The sequence below is a fragment of the Saccopteryx bilineata genome, chromosome 3 (genome assembly GCF_036850765.1).
Source record: "Saccopteryx bilineata isolate mSacBil1 chromosome 3, mSacBil1_pri_phased_curated, whole genome shotgun sequence".
In the NCBI taxonomy this organism is placed as follows: Eukaryota; Metazoa; Chordata; class Mammalia; order Chiroptera; family Emballonuridae; genus Saccopteryx; species Saccopteryx bilineata.
In genome coordinates, this window is record NC_089492.1 from 125953562 (window position 1) to 125975166 (window position 21605).

Consider the following 21605-nt stretch of genomic DNA (forward strand, 5'->3'; position numbering starts at 1 on the left):
GTTCCTGATCTTAAGAGGATTGTTTTTAATTTTTCCCATTGAGTATGATGTTGGCTGTCCAGTCTGTCCTATATAGTCTTTATTATGTTGAGGTATATTCCCCTTACTCCCACTTTGCTCAGTTTTGATCATATATAGGTGCTGGATTTTATCAGATGCTTTTTCTGCATCTATTTATATAATCATGTGATTTTTATCCTTAATTTTGTTTATGTGATGAAGCATATATATTGATTTGCAAATATTGTACCAGCCTTGACTCCCCAGAATAAATCCCACTTGATCATGATGTATGATCTCTCTAATGTATTGCTGGATCCAGTTTGCTAATGTTTTGTTGAGAATTTTAGCATCTGTGTTCATCAAAGATAGTGGCCTGAAGTTTTCTTTCTTTATCTGGTTTTGGAATGAGGATAATGCTTGCCTCATAAAAGGAGCTTGGCAGTCTTCCCTCATCTTGAATTTTTTGGAATAGCTTGAAAAGGATAGGTGTTAGTTCTTCTTTGAATGTTTGGTAAAATTCACCTGTGAAACCATCAGGTCCAGGATTTTTGTTTGCTGGGAGATTTTTGATTACTGTTTCAATTTCATTTGTTGTAATTAGTTGGTCTGTTTAGGTTTTATGATTCCTCCAGATTGAGTTTTGGAAGATTGAATGTTTCTAGAAATTTATCCATTTCGCTTAGGTTGTCTACTTTTTTGGCCTATAGATCTTCACAGTATTTTCTTACAATCCATTGTATTTTTGTGGTGTCAGTTGTTACTTGTCCACTTTCATTTCTAATTTTTATTTGGGTTCTTTCTCTTTTTTTCTTGATGAGTCTGGTAAAGGTTTGTCAATCTTGTTTACCTTTTTGAAGAACCAGCTCTTGGTTTCATTGATCTTTTGTATTGTTTTTTAGCTTCTATGTCATCTATTTCCCCTCTGATCTTTATTATTTCCTTCTTTCTACTTCTTCTGGGCTTTCTTTCTTGTTCTTTTTCTAGTTCTTTTAGGTACAGAGTTAGGTTGTTTGAGCTTTTTCTTGCTTCCTAAGGTACGCCTGTAATGCTATGAACTTCCTTCTCCGGACTGCTTTTGCTGTGTCCCATAGATTTTGAGTTTTTGTACATTCATTTTCATTTGTTTCAAGGAACAAATTTCTTCCTTGATTTCATTGTTAACCCCTTTGTTATTTAATAACATGCTATTTAGCCTCCAAGTATCTGAATGTTTTTCAGTTATTCTATTGTAGTTGGTTTCTAGTTTTATGCCGTTGTGATCACAAAAAAATGTTTGATATGATTTAAATCTTCATAAATTTATTGACTTGTTTTGTGTCCTAACATGTGGTCTATCCTAGAAAATGTACCATCAACACTTGAAAAGAATGCATATTCTGCTGCTTTGGGGTGAAAGGTTCTGAAAATATTAATTAAATCCAGTTGATCTAGTGTGTCATTTAGGGACGCTGTTTCATCAGTTTTCTGTCTGGAGGATCTATCCATTGATATTAGCAGGGTATTAAAATACCCCACTATTATAGTATTACTGTTGATATCACCTTTTATGTCCATCAAAATCTGCTTTATTTATCTAGGTGTTCCTATATTAGATAAATAAATACTATAATGGTTATATTCTCCTGCTGGATTGCTCCCTTTATCATTATGTAGTGACCTTCTTTATCTCTTACCATAGCCTTTGTTTTAAAGGCTATTTTGTCTGACATAAGTATTGCTACCCCAGCTTTTTTTTCATTTCCATTTGCATGAAATAATTTTTTCATCCTTTCACTTTCAGTCTATATGTATCTTTTGTTCTGAGATGGGTCTTTTGTAGACAGCATACATACAGGTCCTGTTTTCTTATCCATGCAGCTACCCTATGTCTCTTGATTGGAGCATTTAATCCATTTACACTTAAGGCTATTATTGATATGTATTTATTTATTGCCATTTTATTCTTTAAACCTATACTTCTCTTTCTCTCAATTTTTTTCCTTTGATCTTTTCATAGCAGGCCCCTTAACATTTCTTGCAGTACTGGTTTGGTTATAATGAATTCCTTGAGTCTTTTTTTTGCCTGGGGAGCTTTTTATTTCTCCTTCAATTTTAAATGACAGCCTGGTGTTGTTTTGCATCACTTTGAATATTTCTTGCCAATCCCTTCTGGCCTCAAGTATTTCTGTTGAAAAGTCATATGTCATCCTTATGGGGGCTCCGTATAGGTAATTAACTGCTTTTCTCTTGCAGCTTTAGTATTCTTTGTCTCTTAACTTTGACATTTTAATTATGATGTATCTTGGTATAGGCCTCCTTGGTTTCATCTTCAATAGGACTCTATGCTTCTTGAACTTAAGTGACTTTTTCCTTCATCAAGTTAGAAAACTTTTCAGCTATGATTTCTTCAAACAGGTCCTCTATCCCTTGTTCATTCTCTTCTCCATCAGAAACCCCTACGATGTGGATGCTTTGTCTCTTCATGTTCTTGCAGAGGTCTCTTCAAGTTTCCTCAGTCTTTTTGAGCCTTTCTTTTTGCTGCTTTGCTTCTGTGCTTACATTTATCTTGTACTCTAAATTGTTGATTCAATCCTCTGCTTCATCCAGCCTGCTGTTGATTCCTTCTAGTGCAGTCTTCATTTCTGATACTATATTTGTCATTTCTGACTGATTCTTTTTTTTATTATTTCAATGTCCTTTTTGAGGGTTGGTTTAAGTTCTCATTTTGACTATCCATTGTTGCTCTAAGATCCTTGAGCATCCTAAAAATCATTATTTTAAATTTTGCATCTGGTTGTTTGGTTACTTCCATTTCATTTAGTTCTTTCCCTCGGGATTTCTCTTGTTGATTCACTTGGGTCATATTTCTTTGTCCATTTTGTCTGTGTATCAGGTAGCACTGTCTGACTTTGAAATTTGTTATGGTGTCTTTGTGAGGAAGATGGGCTCAGTGGTACTGACTTCCAGGCCACCTGAGTTCTTTGCTCTAGGAAGATGCTCCTTTTGTATGTGCATATTGAATGCAGTTGGTCATTTCATGGGTGCAGTTATCCCTCCAGTCTGGCTAGCTCTAAGGGTCAACCTTGATCATGTGTATTAGACACTGTGCAGTGTCCGTCCTGCTGGGCGTATTTATTCTCTGCAGTGTCTGGTGCCTGCTAGACTCCTCCTTTGGACGTACTGCTTGTGTCGCTAGCTGAGTCTAGCGTTAGTGCTGTCTGTCAATCACTACTGGTTGTGTTAGTTCTGGGTCTTCTTGGGTTGGTGTCAGCCATTGTTTGTAACCTGCCCTGGGCAACTTGTCTGGAGCTACTGCTCTGTTCACTGTTTTTGTCTGCATTTTCTGTGCCTGGGTACTGTGGGAGGGGCTAACCAATGTATAAGGATCAGCTTCCTCCTTCTTAGAGATGACAGCAGCTCCATAAAAGCCCCAAGCTCCATAATATTTGCTGCCACTTTTCAGCTGCCCCACTTCCTATTGCAGCTGCCTGGTATTCCCACAGAGTCTTCTGTAGAAAGACTGTGGTGTGGGCTCTGTCTGACTTTACCCCACCGACCACTCTACAGGTTGCAAGCTTGATGGGTTAGGGCAGCTGGGGTTGGGAATACAATGTTAGTGGGACCCCTACTTCAGGGGTCTCTTGGTCAGGAGCTCAGAATGAGGAAAGTGGCCCCTACTCCAGAGACTAATCCCTTAGATACTGCTGGATACTCCAATTCTATTTCTCCCCAGGGAGGTAAGCAGCAGGTTTAGATTGAGTGGGACTGATAGTCCCCTCTGCTGAAGATTTTCTAGCTGGTGTGCCTCTGGTCTCAGGGAGGAAGACTGAGAGAGTCCTCCCCTGGGGCTTACTGAGCCCCCCAGAAAGTGGCTAAGCCCCTGGATCAGACCCAACAATAGACTCATGGGGACCCATACTTTAAATGTCCGTACTCCAAGCTTCTCTCCCTTTCCCCTGTGGAACCTAGCCCAGCAGGGCAGCATATCCAGTGCCCGAGGGGCTGACTGTGAAGCTCCAACATGTCCAATGTGCATGAGCTGCTGTGCCAGTGTTAACTAGAGAGTGGACCATGCCTTGGCTGGACCCGGTGTTTGATGAGCCCTCCCTTAGGACACACTGCCAATAAGGGTCATTAGGTCCTAAACCAATGCTCTCCACAGCTGGCCAGTGGATGTGCTGGCTCTGGGCCTCCATGGAGGGAACCCGGCACAGACCAGTGGGAAACACTGCCCATGACTGACCCTCAGCAACCTTCTTGGAGCTATAAGAAATCCTGAGTTTGTAGCTGTCTTTGTTGGGCCCAGGTTGGGCACATTATCTTTCCTCATTACACCCGTGCCTTCTCTCTTTCAATCTTTCCTCTCTTCTTGAATAACAGCTCAGCTAGTGCTACTTCTATTATATATACCTGGGCACTCAAACTAGAAACTTCAAATCACTCTTGATTCTATACCTCTTCTTCTTAAACCTATAAAACCCAGTCAAGGGCCAACTCCTGACAATCTGACCTTCTAAATATTTGTCTGCACACTTCTTTTTTCCTATTACCACTCTGCAGGCAGATCTTCATTGTCTTTATCCTGAATCACAGCAACAGCCTCCTAAGTGCTCTAGACTCAGCTCCCTCACGCCATCCTTCACAAATCTAACTAAACTGCAAATCTGATCATGCCATCACCCTTGTCCTCGTAAAACTCTTAGTGACTTCCTTATTGTTCAAAAATAAACTTCAGGCTCACAGGGTCTCTGTGATCTAGATCCTACATTTTTTCCTCAGACTTTTCCAAGTATGACAACAAGCAAAAATCATAAAGGAAAAGACTGACACATTTGATTGAATAAAAATTAAAAATAGCTGTATAAACCCCAACTTAAAATAAGGCAAACAACAAAATAGAAAAAAAAAACCTGCTCATGCTCATGCGCGCGCTCTCTCTCTCTCTCTCTATATATATATAATATATTATATATATATAATATATTATATATATATATCTCAAAAGATTAGTATCTTAAATATGTTAAGCACATCTATAAATCATTAAGAAAGATAAATGCCCTAACAGGAATATGAGCAAACATAAACAAAGAATTCACCATAGAAGAAATATAAAAGATAGATGATAGATGATAGATAGATAGATAGATAGATAGATGGAAGAAAGGGGGGAAGAGGGGAAAAGAGGGAGGTGGGAGAGAGAGAGGAAGGAAGGGAGTAAGGGAGAGAAGGAGGGAGGGAGGGAAACATATCCAACCTCATAAACAAGATACATTCTGGTGAAGTACATCTTGGTTTAATCTTTCAAGAGGCTACTTTGTAACATGCATCAAAAGCTAAAATATGTTTATCTCTTGATCCAGACATTTCACATTCAGAAATTTATTCTAAAAAATAGAACAAGTATTCAAGGGCTTAAAAAATACTTATTGTGAATGTTTTGTAATAGCTATAAATAACCCAAATGTCTAATAAGAGATTGGTTAAATAAATCACAATACATGCATTCAATGGACTAAAATGGATGATGCAGATATATAACACAAAAAGACAGTTCGGCCCTGGTCCATTGGCTCGGTGGTAGAGCATCAGCCTGGCGTGTGGATGTCCCAGGTTCAATTCTGGTCAAGGCACACAGGAGAAGCACTCATCTGCTTCTCCACCCCTCCCCCTCTTGCTTCTCTCTCTTTCTCTCTTTCTCATTCTCTCTCTCTCCCCCTTCTGCAGCCATGGCTCGATTGGAGCAAGCTGACCCCAGGTGCTGAGGATGGCTCCATGGCCTCAGCCTCAGGCACTAAGAAGAGCTCGGTTGCTGAGCAACAGAGCAATGCCCCAGATGGGCACAGCATCTCTCCCTAGTGTGTTTGCCAGGTGAATCCTGGTTGAGGTGCATGCAGGAGTCTGTCTCTTGCCTCCCCTCCTCTCACTAAATTAAAAATAAATTTAAAATTAAAAGAAATTGATTATTAACACTGATTCTTCCAGTTAAAGGGAAAGATATGAAAGAAGTTCAGTAGAAAAGGAATGGAATTTTTCACCTCCACTAATAATACACCTTCCATTATGGCTCATACATAGGCCAAGGTTAACGATCTATTTCAAGAATGTGGTCTTAGTCCCAGCTACACACGTCTAACCCTACCTTCAGCCTAATCAACCTTACCTTAAAAGTCCCTCCCAAATGGTCTCAACAGAAACTACACAACTTAAAAACTATGTCTGAGTTAGAAGAGATCTTCAAGATGACCCAGTTACCTCTTTATTTATATAAGGGAAGACATGCTCAGAGAAAGAAAGTGATGTGTCTAAGATCAATGAGATGGAAACTAGATGATCTACTTCCCTTACCTCATACATCATATTCTATGATATGAGCTAATCCTAGAACCATTTTGTTATTAATATAACATATGAACATTCTAAAACTATGGTTTTAAAAGAAATATTTCATCTTCTGGGAAATTATTATCTACAAGTAACTTTTCTCAAGTTCTAATTTTGGTCAGAGAACCAATGAAAGCTGACCTTCCAACAAAGTCACAGAGCCCACAGGGGAAAAAACCACCAGGCATAATTTACTGTTGATCCTTCTTTTTACCTCTCCTCTCTGAAATCAGCAAAAACAGGGAGAAACAGTTACCTATCTATAGTCTAAGAACTACAATCAGTGTTCAATGTAAGACTCCATCTCTCTAGATTCAATTTATAACTGAGCTGCTGGAGCCATATTTATGAACCTTTTAAAAACCATATCCTGCTTGATAAATATAAAAGTCTCATGTCCTCTCCTGACCCCATCCTCTTAAGTCTATGATATATGCCTCTTAAGAGAGTATACCACAACTGCCCATCCTCTTTGAGATTGCCTCCTTTCCTGGCTGAACCTGGTATTTGTCCATGTTTTTTCAAATTGGGGGGGGGGGGCAAAAGTAGGTTCACAATTGTGAGTATATGAAACATAGACTTTATTCTTATATTATTAATTATTGTATGATTTTCCATACGAACTATAAACCTTCTTTTGCATAGCCTGTTTATTCCTCTCCAGTCTATCCCCAACTTCCATGCTCACCACCCCAAAAATAGGTTGAGAATCACTGCCCTGATTCACTGCCCTGACCAACAACCATCATAAACTAGAAAATATCTGAGTTTTTGATACCTGACCTAATCTTCATCTTCAAAATATAGCATTTAAATAGTTTTAGAACTCTCTTATATACAGTAAAGATACTTATACCTTGTATCCTTACTTTTGAGATTGATAGTATTAAGTACTCATAACTGAATCCAATCAATAAAGAGAAATTCACATGGTTTTCTGGAAGATGTTCTACTTAGCTTTGAATTTTGTAATTTTCAACTTAACTGAAAATCCAGAAGATTCCATACCTCTTACATTGTAATGAGATCCCAAACATAAATCTATTATATATTACTGAAATATGAATAAGAGAGGTATGTACAATAGATTTCAAATCTGTCTGGTCTCTAGTTGGTCCAGTGAATCTGAATTAGTACTGATTTATTCAGTTAATTTATTTTCCAGTACTCACTTTTGCATTGTTCAAATTTAAGAGTCCTGAATTGTATATAAAATAAACCTAAGGTTTACACTCTGCCTCCTAAGAATTAACTATCTAACCCTAGAAAATAGATACAAATGAGACAGCAAAATAAAACTTTGAGATTATGGTCCCAAAACAGTCAACATAGCCAGCAAGAATGACAGGCATTCAGAAGTCAGGAGAGGCTGATCACTGTGGCAGGTGAGTACTGAAGTTAGGCAGGACAAAGGTTAGGTGGGATGAAGACAGGTGTGTAGGGAAGGGGAGGGTATCCCAGGTGCAGGGAACAATATGAATAAAGCATTGAAAAGAACTAAAGCCGTACATGGAAGATGAGGAAGGCAAAGGCCTGAATGAAGCAGAAGACCTGTGTTTAAAGTACAAGGATTTGAAGTTGAATGGGCAGCTGGGGTCAAGCACTCCTCATGGGCAGACAGACCCCTAACTAACAGCAACTTGACAGGTGGGGGAGTTTTTCCTAACACAGGTAGCTTTCAAGCAGGAAGAAAAAAATGAAACCACAATATCTACAGCTAGTGCTCAACTTACGACCACGATTGGTTCCAACAGACTGGTCATAACATGATTTGGTCGTAAGTTGAGTAGGCTATATGTACAGTACTGTGAAATGATGTTATAAAAATCTTTAAGTCATATTTTATTATAATTTTCTTTCATTATTGTTATATATCATAATTTTCTTTGTTCATTTTATGCCATTTGTATCATCTCTACATCATTTTGTTTCTTATTTTTACCTTTGTCAGGTTTAAGTAAAACACTGCATTACCAGTACAACTGGTTTAATATTTGCAAAGACAATTTCCTCTTGGAAAATAGACATCTTGGGAGGGGGTTGATGAAAAATATCCAAGACACAAAACACAAATTGCTGTACTGAGTCTGGGATAACAGTTGAAATGGTGCACCGGAGATGGTAGTGCTGCCGGAAGCTGGTCCGCACTGTCGTATGTCCAGCTGGGCAATGCTTGCGCTGCCAGACGTGGAGCAGTCGTGGCTAGCGATTGTGGTCGTAAAGTCGAATGGTCGTAAGTTGCATAGGTCATAAGTCGATCAATATTTGTATCTGAGATGCTCTCTTTTCTTAGTCCTCATCCTGGAGTTTTTGGATACTGTGACAGATGATAGATAGATAGATAGATAGATAGATAGATAGATAGATAGATAGATAGATAAACAGACAGGTATAGATATAGATCGAGCACCAAGACTCCAGTTTATACACACAGCAAAATACTACCTGATAAAAATAAAATTCATGAACTGAAATAGTAAGAGTTATCATTAACTATATGCTAGGTACTACACTAAGTGCTTTGCATAATTTCCTCTAATCCTTACCACCACCCACAGTATTATCTACATTTTATGAATGAGAAACCTGGATCTTAGAACTTGCCCAACATCACAGGGACAGGTCCAGGACCCAAGCCAAAGGCTACCTACCTCTAATTTCCATGCTTTTAAACCACCACACATGGAGCTAACCTTGAAATTCTTCTAAGGAAAATGTCATAGTGCTCCCTTTATTCCAGGGATACTGGGGAAGAAAGACAGTGCCAGATATCAGGTTTTCCCCAAACATTACTGAGTTACACCTTCTGGTCAAACCAAAACTTCTTCCATAGCCAAATGGCCAGATACAGTTATTGCTTTCAATACTGCCCACTCCATCAGCACCAAGATTCCCAGGCTTCTAAAAATAGAGGACAAAGGTCTGAAGAACAGGATAGACTACCCACATGGGAAATTAAGCAAGTCTAACAAACCTGGAAGATAATCAGCACTTCCTGAACCAACAAGATTCACTGACCAGGGAAAATGATGAGTCAACAGTACAAGCAGGAATCCTGCCACCTCTATAAATGTAACTCAACACCCAATCCTCCAGGAAGGGCCCAAATGATGAAGCCTGAGTCCTCTTCTTTCTTCCTGTCCCCAAAGGGTAATAAAGTCTCCAAATTCATGCTCAGTACCAGAGGCACACTAGTCTTTCTATCATCCTAAAGATCCTAGCACAAGAACTGTAAGCATCCTTAACCCTTTGAGTAGTACGAATGAATGTTCATGTACGTCTTTTTGCCTCCTGACCAACCAGAGTCGACCAATTTATTTTAAAAATGTGTAAGGCAACATTTTAAAAAGGCAAATGTATGTTCTTCTTGTTTCCATAAATTGGTTATCAAGCAAACATGATTTTTTTTCAGCATTTTTAGCAAGCTCCCTGTGGGAACTTTTTTTTAAAGATTTTTATTTATTTATTCATTTTTATTAGAAGGAGAAAGGAGAGAGAGGACAGGAAGAGAGAGAGGACAGAGAGAACAGGGGGAGGAGCAGGAAGCATCAACTCCCATATGTGCCTTGACCAGGCAAGTGCAGGGTTTTGAACCAGCAACCTCAGCGATCCAGGTCAACATTTTATCCACTACGCCACCACAGGTCAGGCAAGCAAACATGATTTTAAGTTTAATAAAACTCTAACTGGAACTAATTTCATTTTTTTTAAAAAAACTCCTGGGGGTCAGCGAGCATGAAAAAAAACTCACTACTCTCAGGGTTAAAAGCAGGCAACAAACAAATTGCGTAGCATTATACTGCTTCCTCCAAGATTCAAGTCATAGATGAAAGGCATCATTATTGAAGATCATTTTCACTACAAATGATAATCTAACATCAATGCTATGCTTGACCCTCTATTATATGGAGATGTAATCTCTTGGCTCTTCAGAAATCATAAAAACAAAGCTTCAATTTGCATTGGCATCCTTTGTCTGCCCAGGTTAACTCAGAGCCCAAGGGGAAAACTGACCAGCTCAAGCTCATTCACTCACAGCAGACCTCAAATGAAATTCCAGATCTTTACTCTTTCAATTTTATTCCAACTTGAGGAACTCGCCCTCTGTCAAGGTGAAAGTCTCACTCTCACTCATGCATTCCTCTTGCCAACAATTGTCTGTAACTCAATACAATTGAGGTTGTTTAAAGTATATGTAATAGGCTAAATAATAATAAAAATAATGGTTTAATAGTAAAAAAGATAATAATGGAGGAAGAAAATAGGCACAATAGCCAGTGTTGCTTTAATGCATTAATATTCATAATTCCTGAATGATTCAAAATCACATAGAATGAAAAGGCTTTTTTGCTTTGGGTATAAACATAGAACGTATGATTTCCTTTTTTGTGTGCGTGTGACAGAGAGAGTCAGATAGGGACAGACAGACAGAGAGAGATGAGAAATATCAATTCTTCATTGCGGCTCCTTAGTTGTTCATTGCTTTCTCAAACGTGCCTCGATGGGGGGGGGGGGTGTTACAGCAGACTGAGTGACCCCTTGCTAGAGCCAGCAACCTTGGGTTCAAGCTGATGAACCTTGCTCAAACCAGATGAGCCCACGCTCAAGCTGGCGACCTCAGGGTCTCGAACCTGAGTCCTCCGTGTCCCAGTCCGATGCTCTATCCACTGCACCACTGCCTGGTCAGGCTATGATTTCTTTATGGAGGCAATTTTGTTCCTCAAAAGAGACCAAAAATGTTGCAATACTTACTTCAACTTTATTAAGAATATAACTTATGCAAATGTCCTGAACTCAATATGCTCCCTAAAACAAGATTCCTTGAAGATAGGGTTCCAGAGAAAAGACTCTTTCAAGAGTCTTAAGATGGTGAAGAGCAATCCACCTTCATGAAATCTTTCCTAACTAGTTCAGTCCTCAGTGATCTCTTCCCCTCAGCCCTTCCAGAATTTGAGACTACACCACACACAACCCCTTTCAAAAGCTATTACCTTGTAGGGTGCACTTCTTTTTTGTGTGTTGGTCATGTCGATTAGAAGGGCAGGAGTCAAATCTATTTCTTCTCTATCTGTCATAGATCTCAGACTGAGCTGAAAATGTCCTAGATGCTCAATAAACCAAGCTACTCCTGGCTGGTAGGAGTTATTACCTACATTATACTTACATTGTCTCATTCATGATCACAACATCCCTACCAAGGTAGGTAGGACATTTATGACAAGGGAGGAAGGAGTGGCTCACCACACTGGTTAAATGACTGCCCCAAAGCCACAGTGACTAGTAGAAGTAAAAGAAATTGACCCCTAAGAGCCCTAAGTGCAACTGCTAGCCTCTTCCTGAAAATTCTTCTTTGTACAAAGAATTATCAGTATCTTCTCTCATAACATTCTGATTTTTAATAACCCTTCTCAACTGAACCTCCTTATAACAATTCAAGTCAGAAAATGCTTCTAAAACATTTTGGGCCTACTGAGATAAGGGAAAATGAGAAGAATTTCTTAAAGTTCATAATCCATATCAGTCAGTAGTAGAATCTAACTCCCCTTGGCCACAGCCTGCAAAGACATACCATTCTACCTCCTTTGGTTTACTGGTTTATTTCTGGAAGTAACTATTCTATACAGAAAATGACGTAAAAATTTTTAACCATAAAAGGTTAAGAAAGATGGCTGGCTCATTGATTCTGAGAAAATGAATTTGGTGAACTGTCATATGTACCATGGGATGTTTAGCAGTATACTTAGCCTATACCCATTAGATGCCAAGATTACCCCCTCTCCTTGTGACAATCCAAAATGTCTACAAACATTACTAAATATCACCTGGGGATAATTGCCCCTGGTTGAAAACCACTCTTCTAGATCAGTCAGTGGTCTTCAAACAGGTACACAAAATAATCCACCAGGATATAGAAAGAAAATGATGAGACTTGCTGATATTAAATTTCACCTTAAAAACAAGACTTTATTAATATTTCACATATGGTCCAACATTAATGCTCCAACTCAGTCCATACGTCAGTCACACGTCTCATACAAATCTAATGAAATCCCGATGGACGAGTGAAAGCTCCACCACACAGGATGAGATGTTCTGAAATGTCCTGAGGTTCACGTGCTTGCTTACATGAATTTGCTGACTACCTTTGCTTTAAATGAACTAGATATGTTCCCCAAAACATAAAAAAGGTTGAAAAGATTCCTGTAAAAAAGTCCTGGATTCAAAATATCACAAGCAGGCCCTTGCCCATTGGCTCAGTGGTAGAGCATCAGCCCTGCATGTGGATATCCTGAGTTTGATTCCCGATTAGGGCACATAGAAGTGACCATCTGCTTCTCCACACCTCCCACTTTCCCTTCTCCCTCTATCTCTCTCTTCTCCTCCAGAAGCCATATCTCAGTTGGAGCCAGTGGGCCCGGGCACTGAGGATGAATGACTCCATGGCCTCGCTTCAGGCACTAAAATAGTTAGGCTGCCCTGGATAAGCAGAGCATCACCCCATAGGGGGCTTGCAGGGTGGATTCCAGTCAGGGCATATGCGGGAGTCTGTCTCTCTGCCTCCCAGCTTCTGGGGAAAAATAAAATAAAATAAATAAATATATATATATATTTATAGCAAGCATATATGAACAAGAAAATGGCAGAGCCTTATTTCTATTTCTGGTGTACTCTTCATCAGTCACATTACAATGAAGAAAACTATCACAATCTAAGAAAATGTCAAGAAGTTCACCAAAACCTGATGAAGATCATTTAAAATATGAATTTGCATTCATTACCATAAATGATGAAGTTCATTTTAAGTACATACTGTGCCTTCAGATATTAGTTAATGATAGCAGGACATGAATAAATTTATAAATAGATAAATATATATAAAGGGACTACATGTTTTTAACTGACAGTGCTTTAACCAACTCTAACCAGTAGAACTTTTGTGATGATGAAACATTTTCTGTCTGTGCTGTCCAAAATTATAGGCACTAGCCACATGTGTCCATCAAGCAACTGAAACGCAGCTACATTTGAATAATTATATTTTTATTTTGTTTTAGATCATTTAAATTTAAATAGCCATTGGTGGCTCGTGGCTACTTTACTGAACAGCATAGCCCTGAACCAGTAATAAGTTACTGGTATTTCAAAACATAACAGCTCCCAGCAAGCAGTGTACTTTCTGTTTTTGTGTCTTTGACCATGTTATTCTCTCTGCCTAGAATGTTCTCTCGACTTTGTCCACCTAGTAATAAGTTCTTTATTTTTTTTAAGATTTTATTTATTGATTTTACAGAGAGAGGAGAGAGAGGGTTAGGGGAACAAAAAGTATCAACTCATAGTTGCTCCACTTTAGTTGTTCACTGACTGCTTGTCCTATATGCCTTGATCAGGCAAACTCAGGGTTCCAAGTCAATACTCTATCCACTGCACCACCAGAACTTAGGCCAGGCATAAGTTCTTGTTTTGAAGGCATACCTCAGATATCACTTTTATTTTAGCTTTCCCTGACTACTCCTCATCCCATAAAATTAATTACTCCTTCATGTCTGTTTCCCTAGGTCTTTCACATCCTTAGAGCTATTTGCTCATGTCTGACGTTCTACAACTGTGAGGTCATGGCCAAGCAATATCTTCTTTATCACTGCATGATGTCCAGCACACAGTAAGTACTCAATAATAGTTACTGAATTTGGCAATGAATGAACCAACAAACCTCGACTTCACAATTTATACTGCAGTGTTCCTTCCACTGCTTCAAAAATGGCTTCAGAAAAGTAGACTGAAAGCTACTCTTTGCTATTTCAAAGTGAAGATGCTACTCTGATAGACAATACCACTTCTATTATTATCATTGTTTGGCTCTTTCAATTGCAAATGTCACAGTTATTTCTTAAACAGGCTCAGAAAGCACTTTATCTTTGAAGAGTACAAGGTATATGGTGGTGTTAGTCCCCTTTCTGAAGTGTCAACTTTCAAACACTGCAAGTTAAAATGACTGCTCTGATGCAGTAATATTTTTTCATATGCACTTTATTAATATTTATCAAGCTTTTCCTGTGTACTCTACATGCAGTTTTAGCTACTGAGGTACAAGTGTATGCCTCCTATGTACCCTCCCACTCAAAACCCATGTGAAACTGCTTCTCTCTCTTATCTCTCATTAAATGAGCATGACTTTGTTAGAAAGACCAAAGGAAAGGCTCTGACCATGCAATTGCTTATTCTGGATTTCGTTTCTTAATTCTAGATTTGGCTATATTTAGCAAAGTTATAACTGTCATCATGCCTGCAGCCAGGAAGAAGACACCATTCACAAACCGCCCCCTGAAAATCTGCAGTTGCCACTAAAAAACCAGACTTCCCAGCAGGCAAAGATATCTGAAGTGGGAGGGATCAAACTGGTGTTTGCGTCAAGAGAAGGCCTCAGGTGCTTATAACTAACCTCTCTGCCTGGCACTAAAGCTCTCCTTAATCTTATTTCCTTTTCTTCCAACATACCTTCTGCTCTGGTCAAACATCCTCATTATCTCCCCTGTCAACTCCTTTTTAAAACAGTGGTCATCTCACTCCCCTACCTGCTTCTGCTTCAAGCTTTCTGCTTTCCTTCGAACCTCAGGACCAGTCCTTCTCCAGACACTAGCCCACTAGCCACCAGTCCCTTGTCTACAATTAAGTGAGGCCCAGCAGGGAGCAGTGCATACTGGATACCTACTCAATAGTTACTCAAAAGGTCCAGGGCCACTGAAGAAAGCAAGCAGCAAGCACAGCCAGGGAGAAAAGTGTAAAAAAAATTTCCTTCTTCCATTCCATGTTTTTCCTTCCTTGATTCTGGAAGAGAAACTTGTACTAATGAAAATGGTAACACTTGACTACTCAGTATTCCCTGAACTCATACCAGTTCCCATTCCACACTTTGCATATGCTATGCTCTCTGCTTGCTAGACCTCAGTTAACCTCATCTGGAACATCTGCTGGGCAATTTCCATTCCTGTTCAAAGCACACTTCATCTGTAAACCCTCATCCCTAGTCCCTTTATCATCTCTTAATATCTTTTTATCACCTAACATCCACCAAGGGCCATATTAAATAATGGACACTTATCTTAGGGTTATTTGTTGGTCTATAAGCTCCTTAAGAGCTGAGCTCAAGCCCTGGCCGGTTGGCTCAGCGGTAGAGCGTCGGCCTGGCGTGCGGGGGACCCAGGTTCGAATCCCGGCCAGGGCACATAGGAGAAGCGCCCATTTGCCTCTCCACCCCCGCCCTCCCCTCCTTCCTCTCTGTCTCTCTCTTCCCCTCCCGCAGCTGAGGCTCCATTGGAGCAAAGATGGCCCCTGGGGATGGCTCCTTGGCCTCTGCCCCAGGCGCTAGAGTGGCTCTGGTCGTGGCAGAGCGACGCCCCGAGGGGGCAGAGCATCGCCCCCTGGTGGGCAGAGCTTCGCCTGCGTGCCGGGTAGATCCCGGTCCGGCGCATGCAGGAGTCTGTCTGACTGTCTCTCCCCGTTTCCAGCTTCAGAAAAATACAAAAAAAAAAAGAAAAAAGAGCTGAGCTCAAGTTTCATTTATCTTGTAGATCTGGAATCTAATAGTGCCTGCCACAAAGAATGCACTAACTGAATACATAGTGATAGCACCATATTATTATTATATGTCATGAATGTATGGTTGAATTTTTTTAGGTGGTTTCATACACATTTTTAAACCTCACTACATTGGAGAACTGCCAAAGTTCACTGATTTGGAGACTTATTCAGTAGTTCTCATTAGCCCTTTAGTGTATATGAGAAGCTGTTCTGAAGGGCCACCTTGTCCACCTTATATAGAACTGAAACAGATCTGGAATGTTGTCTTGGACACAGCAGGTATTCAACAAACACTTATTTATGGTTTAAAGCTTAGCTATAAGACCTCCTATAGCGAGCCTGACCAGGCAGTGGAGCAGTGGATAGAGTGTCGGATTGGGATGCGGAAGGACCCAGGTTTGAGACCCCGAGGTCACCAGCTTGAGTGTGGGCTCATCTGGTTTGAGCAAAAGCTCACTAGCTTGGACCCAAGGTCGCTGGCTCAAGCAAGGGGTTACTTGGTCTGCTGAAGGCCTACGGTCAAGGCACATATGAGAGGGCAATCAATAAACAACTAAGGTGTCACAATGCGCAACGAAAAACTGATGATTGATGCTTCTCATCTCTCTCTGTTCCTGTCTGTCCCTGTCTATCCCTCTCTCTGACTCTCTCGCTGTCTCTGTAAAAAATAATAATAATAAATAAAATTTTTTAAAAAAGACCTCATATAGCTAAGGAGCTATGATAAAAGCATAGCTTCTCATCCTTTAAGCATTGTTCCAATTTTCCCACTGAGCTCATTCTGGAAGCTTAAACCAAATCTTCCCTTGACATCACAATGCCCTTTACATCAGACATGATCTAGCATCTCATTGTGGCATCTTTGCTGAGGAGGCTAGAGAGAAAATATCCACCTCTGCACCCAGCATAGAAATAGCCATATTCCTCTGAACTCATAACTTAGAGCCCTCATGTCCCCAAGACAAACAAGTCCCCACTAGACTAGCTAGTGCAACTAGGCAAGCAGAGCTGGTGCTGCTGTTACAGATGGAAGCCCAGGCATTCTCCTGTCTTTTTCCAACACCTCCTCCTTGGGGTGCTTGCAATTCATCACTATAAAGTACAGACCAATACCCACATTAGAGAAAAAGGGATGATCAGTGTGATGTGTTGGTAATAAGGTCTTTGTATGACGCCCACCACCCCACCCCTCCATTAACTGTCTGGCCACGGTCCTGAGCACTTGATGCACAACTTCATCAACCTCAGACAATTCTGGGACTGATGGCCAGGTCAGCACCTGATAATTCAAATAGAAGAAGGTCCAGGAAGGAGCGTGGCTACCCAAAATATCTGTTGGCCCTTTAAGAAGCTGGTGAGACCTCTGCAAAGAACATCTAGTTCTGTCTACCCACAATAGGGGGGAAAAGTTCCTGAAGATGCTGTAGCCAAACTAGCCTTCACATTGCCACTCCTACCCCTCTTAACTACATATATGATGTAATGTCACTGGTACATAAGGACTACCATTTATTGAACACCTGAAAAAAAAAAGTTAAACCATTTATATACACTGCCTCAGATAATCTTCAAGACCACTACATAGGCCAGGTCAGGAACCTTTTTGGCTGAGAGAGCCATGAACACCACATATTTTAAAATGTAATTCTGTGAGAGCCATACAACGACCCGTGTACCTTACTCATTATCCATTAAAAACTTGGCTGTCCTGGAGGACAGCTGTGATTGGCTCCAGCCACCCGCAACCATGAACATGAGCAGTAGGAAATGAATGAATTGTAATACATGAGAATGTTTTATATTTTTAATGTTATTATTTTTTTTATTAAAGATTTGTCTGCGAGCCAGATGCAGCCATCAAAAGAGCCACATCTGGCTCACAAGCCATAGGTTCCCGACCCCTGCCATAGGCAGTGGTTCTCAAACTTTAGCTTGCATTAGAATCACCCCAGGAATTAGTTAAAGCCTTCTACCCATGGTATATGGAGTGGGCCTGAGAACTTGCATTACTAACAAGCTCCAGGTAATGCTGATGCTCCTGATCCAGGCTCTACACTTTAAGAACTGCCCACAGTAAAACAGAAATTCAAGAGAGGTTTAAAATGTCATATTAAGGTTTCACAACTGGTAAAGAACAGATCCAGAATTTGAACCTAGATATGCCTGACTCTACAGTGCTGTTAACCATGCTGTTTTATTTGTGAATGTGTGACTGTGTTCCCAAATTCACTGGCAGCTCCTGAAAGGCAAACATTATACTTTAGATCTTCCTATGTCCCTCTTAGGTACCTATGTACTTGGTAAGTGCTACACAAATGCTTTGTATACTGGCTCCTACATAGTCACATATGTCTAAGAGCCACAAATTCAAACTCAATTCTAATCAAAGATCATAAAGAGGGAAACACTGCCAGACCCAGTTTTACAAGATTCTCTTTCTCATTACTCTGAATCTTTATCCATGATGTCACCATACCTGTATAATTCCTACTCATTCTTCAGCCAGCCACTTCCTACAGAAACAATTCCTGGCTCTCTAAAGTTGGGGGACACCCAAGTTTACCTCCATGATAGCACATATCATATCACTCATTCTAAGAGGCTATTTTCCATCTCTCAAAGTAGTTTGTAAACTTCAGCATCTACTTCTATACCATATCCCCAAAGCCTAGCATAGTGCCTGGCACATCACAGACACTCTGTGACTGTTTGCTGAATGAACAAATGAATGGATGAAAGCAAAACTGCAAGCCCTGAGTTCTACTTAAAAATATAATGCATGGTGTGCAGTTCTCAGAAATGATTTCTAAAGAAGAGGGCAACCTGGATAACAAAGACCAATTTTGCCTTTTCTCTTTTCCATCACTCAGACTGAGAACAGGCACCGCTTAGGGTAGCATCGTCTGCAATGAGACAATATCCAAACAACAAAATGCTCCTGGGTCAGCAGAGGCTATTCCGAGAGAAGGAAAAAGCTCTGCACCCCATCGTTCCTCCCAATTTCTCTTTCACACACTCGTCCATTTCTCCATCCCACTGCAGTCAAGGGCTTTGGCACAGGGATGAAAGAGACAGATCAGACTCAAGGGTGCGGATCTGGCAGCGGGCACAGAGGCATCTCCCATCCTGCACCAAAGCCCACAAGGAAACATCCAGAGGGACAGTGACTCAGGCCCCAGATTAGGTCCAGCTAAAGCAGCACTGAAAATGGAAAAGAGCAACAATTTCACAAGGACACTGTCAGACCTTTTTGTAAAACAGTGTTTTTAAAGTAAAGGCTTCAAACCCCAACCCCAGAAAACTGGGCCAGCTGAATCCACTGCTTAGACAAACTGAAAGCCAAACATAGCTTCTTCCTCCTCCCAACCCACTGCCAGCAACACTCAATGACAGGCATTCCCCAGGCCCAGGTTGGAACTCTTGCTTCAACCTTAGCTTGCAAAAAGGCTCCTTCTCCAGTTAATAGCAGGTCCCCCGCCCCTCGACTACCACAGCCACCACCACCACCATTGCAGTAATGGAGGCCTCCCCCTTCCCCCATCCCCCTCTCAGCAGATAACACAACCTACAGCAGGTTGGTCCCATCCAATTAGTTTGAATAGCTTCATGCCTAGGAAATTGCTGCTTTTATTAAAAATAAAAGCACACTAGGCAGGCAATGGGCTGTAAAAAGTATGAGTCTAGCATAATTATGAAGGTGAGGTTAAGGTTACCAAAAGAGACATGCAAAGATTTCCAGAAAGCCTGGGGACTAAAGATATAGATTTTGATATAGATATGGAATTTACACAGCAAACACAACAGATGTAAATAACATCTCCAATTGAGGAAAAGCGAAAGTCAGATGCCACTCTCAAGTAATTCTTTTTGCATAAAAAAAACTTTTTTTTAACTAAAATAGAAAGAAGAGGAGCCTACTAACTGATTTCAAAATAATCACATTCATTTCATGTAATTTCTGTTATCTTAGCTACATTCTGGGGACCTGCTTACAGGAAACCTTGTCAAATCCACCAAAAGCCTTAGCTCTTAGAAAAACACATGTCCATTCTCTAAAAATCCTCTCTTCTTTTCAGTGCCTGCTCATGGCAGTGGGAAAGTTGGGTTGAAGAGAAGGGGAAACCCCTCTCTTCAGCCCTCACATCAATTATTTCAAATTTTAGATGAATGACAAGCCCACCACCCTACATTTGATATGAAGCTTTACACTTTCACACATAGGTCTTCTCTTCCTATCCTCATAATTCGGTGAGACACACAAGATTTGGTTTGTAAATGTTTTTTAAAAATAAAAGGCCACTGAAGTAAACAATGTCCAGCAACCTTCCCTTGCCCCATAATCCCTGTCACTTTCAAATCTCAGTTTTAAGTTTCTTAAAAACAGTGATTCACAGGGCAAGGGAAAGGGGGAAGGAGAGTCAACTGGTCAAAACCCATTCATACATTCAAGAACTAGAAAGCAGAATCTTGCTGCATTAGCCCAAGATTTTCATTTACAGCGCACTTAAAGAGTCCCACTGTACCTTCAGCCAACACCTCGTCCACGGTGACCTGCTGTCGCCCAACGCCAAAGACCCTTCCGATGTAGCCACTGCCCAGGCCCGAGGTGCTGCCCCCTCCTCCGCTGGAGCCAGAACCCAACCCAGAGCCGCCTTGCTCTCGCCGAGAGTCGAAAAACTTCTTCATCTTGCGAATAGGAAGCAGTAAAGCAAAATACCGTCAGCTTCTAGATTTTTTTTTTTTTTTAAGAAAGCAAGAGATCCAAGGATTTCTTCTCGAATTTCAGCTCAGAGAGGAGCCACCCGAATCCGGCCGTGGGGGTTGGGGGCTGAAGGAGGATGCCTATAGGAATATGCGTGTCAATCGTGCGGCGGTTCCCTCCTCCTCAAAAAAGCGATTCGTATAAGTTTAAACCTGTGATGACAGAGGAAGAGAGAGAGAGAGAGGGTGAATCAGTAACACAGTTAAAAATCCAACTGCCAAATCCTAGGAGAAGCAAAAGCCATCATCCTGGGGAAACGCTTCATGCATTTTCTTAACGAGAAAAACCCTGGGGCTGAAAACGCGTCCCCGGCCACCAAACCCGGGACCCTGTGCCCGAAGCTCGGAAAAAGGAGGATTTGGGGCTGCCAGGAGCAGCGCCGACACGGCCAGGCACTGCCCCCCACCTCCCCGGTCTCTCCGCCGCCCCGCAGGGCAGCATCCCGGCGGCACCCACTTGAGATGGCTCGACGGCCGGCGCCCAGCTACCAGCCCCGCAACATTGTCACGGCCGCTGGGCCGGCCTGCGTCGGGGAAAGGAGGCGGCGCTGCAGCGAGAGCCGGGGCCGCGCTCGGCACCCGCCCGCCCGCCAGCTGATCCCCGGAGCGCCCGGCGGAGACTGACCCGCCGCCCCTCCCCCGCGCGCGCTCCCGCCGGGCTCCATCCACCCAACCAGGAAGTGAACCGCCGCCGGAAGTGCCTCTCGCGGCGGCCCGGCGACCGGCCGGTACCCTCCTGCGGCCGCTGCTCCGTCGTGATAGACTGGACGGGGTCGTCAAGACAGAAGGGGACCGGGGAAAGGGGTCTCAGTGCGAAGAGACTTTTAAAAAAGAACGTTAATATCGCACGACCTGCAGGGCACCATGGGAAAGATAGTTCGGCGCAGCCCAGCGGCTGG

The 21605-nt window shown here is 41.4% G+C and overlaps 1 protein-coding gene across 14 annotated transcripts in view; it reads right to left on the bottom strand.

Moving 5' to 3' along the window:
- AAK1 (AP2 associated kinase 1) overlaps positions 1-21326 on the bottom strand; it is a 224210-nt gene extending 202884 nt beyond the window's left edge. For 11 of the 14 annotated variants that reach the window (XM_066267309.1, XM_066267308.1, XM_066267314.1 and 8 more), the window contains exons 1-2: positions 21164-21326; positions 20469-20859 (exon numbers count right to left, since the gene is read on the bottom strand). In XM_066267309.1, the coding sequence (XP_066123406.1) occupies positions 20469-20631 (163 nt within the window). In that variant the 5' untranslated portion in view covers positions 20632-20859; positions 21164-21326. The remainder of the gene's footprint in view (positions 1-20468; positions 20860-21163) is intronic. The other 3 variants (XM_066267317.1, XM_066267316.1, XM_066267315.1) reach the window with 1 other exon arrangement.
- Positions 21327-21605: the final 279 nt, after the last annotated feature.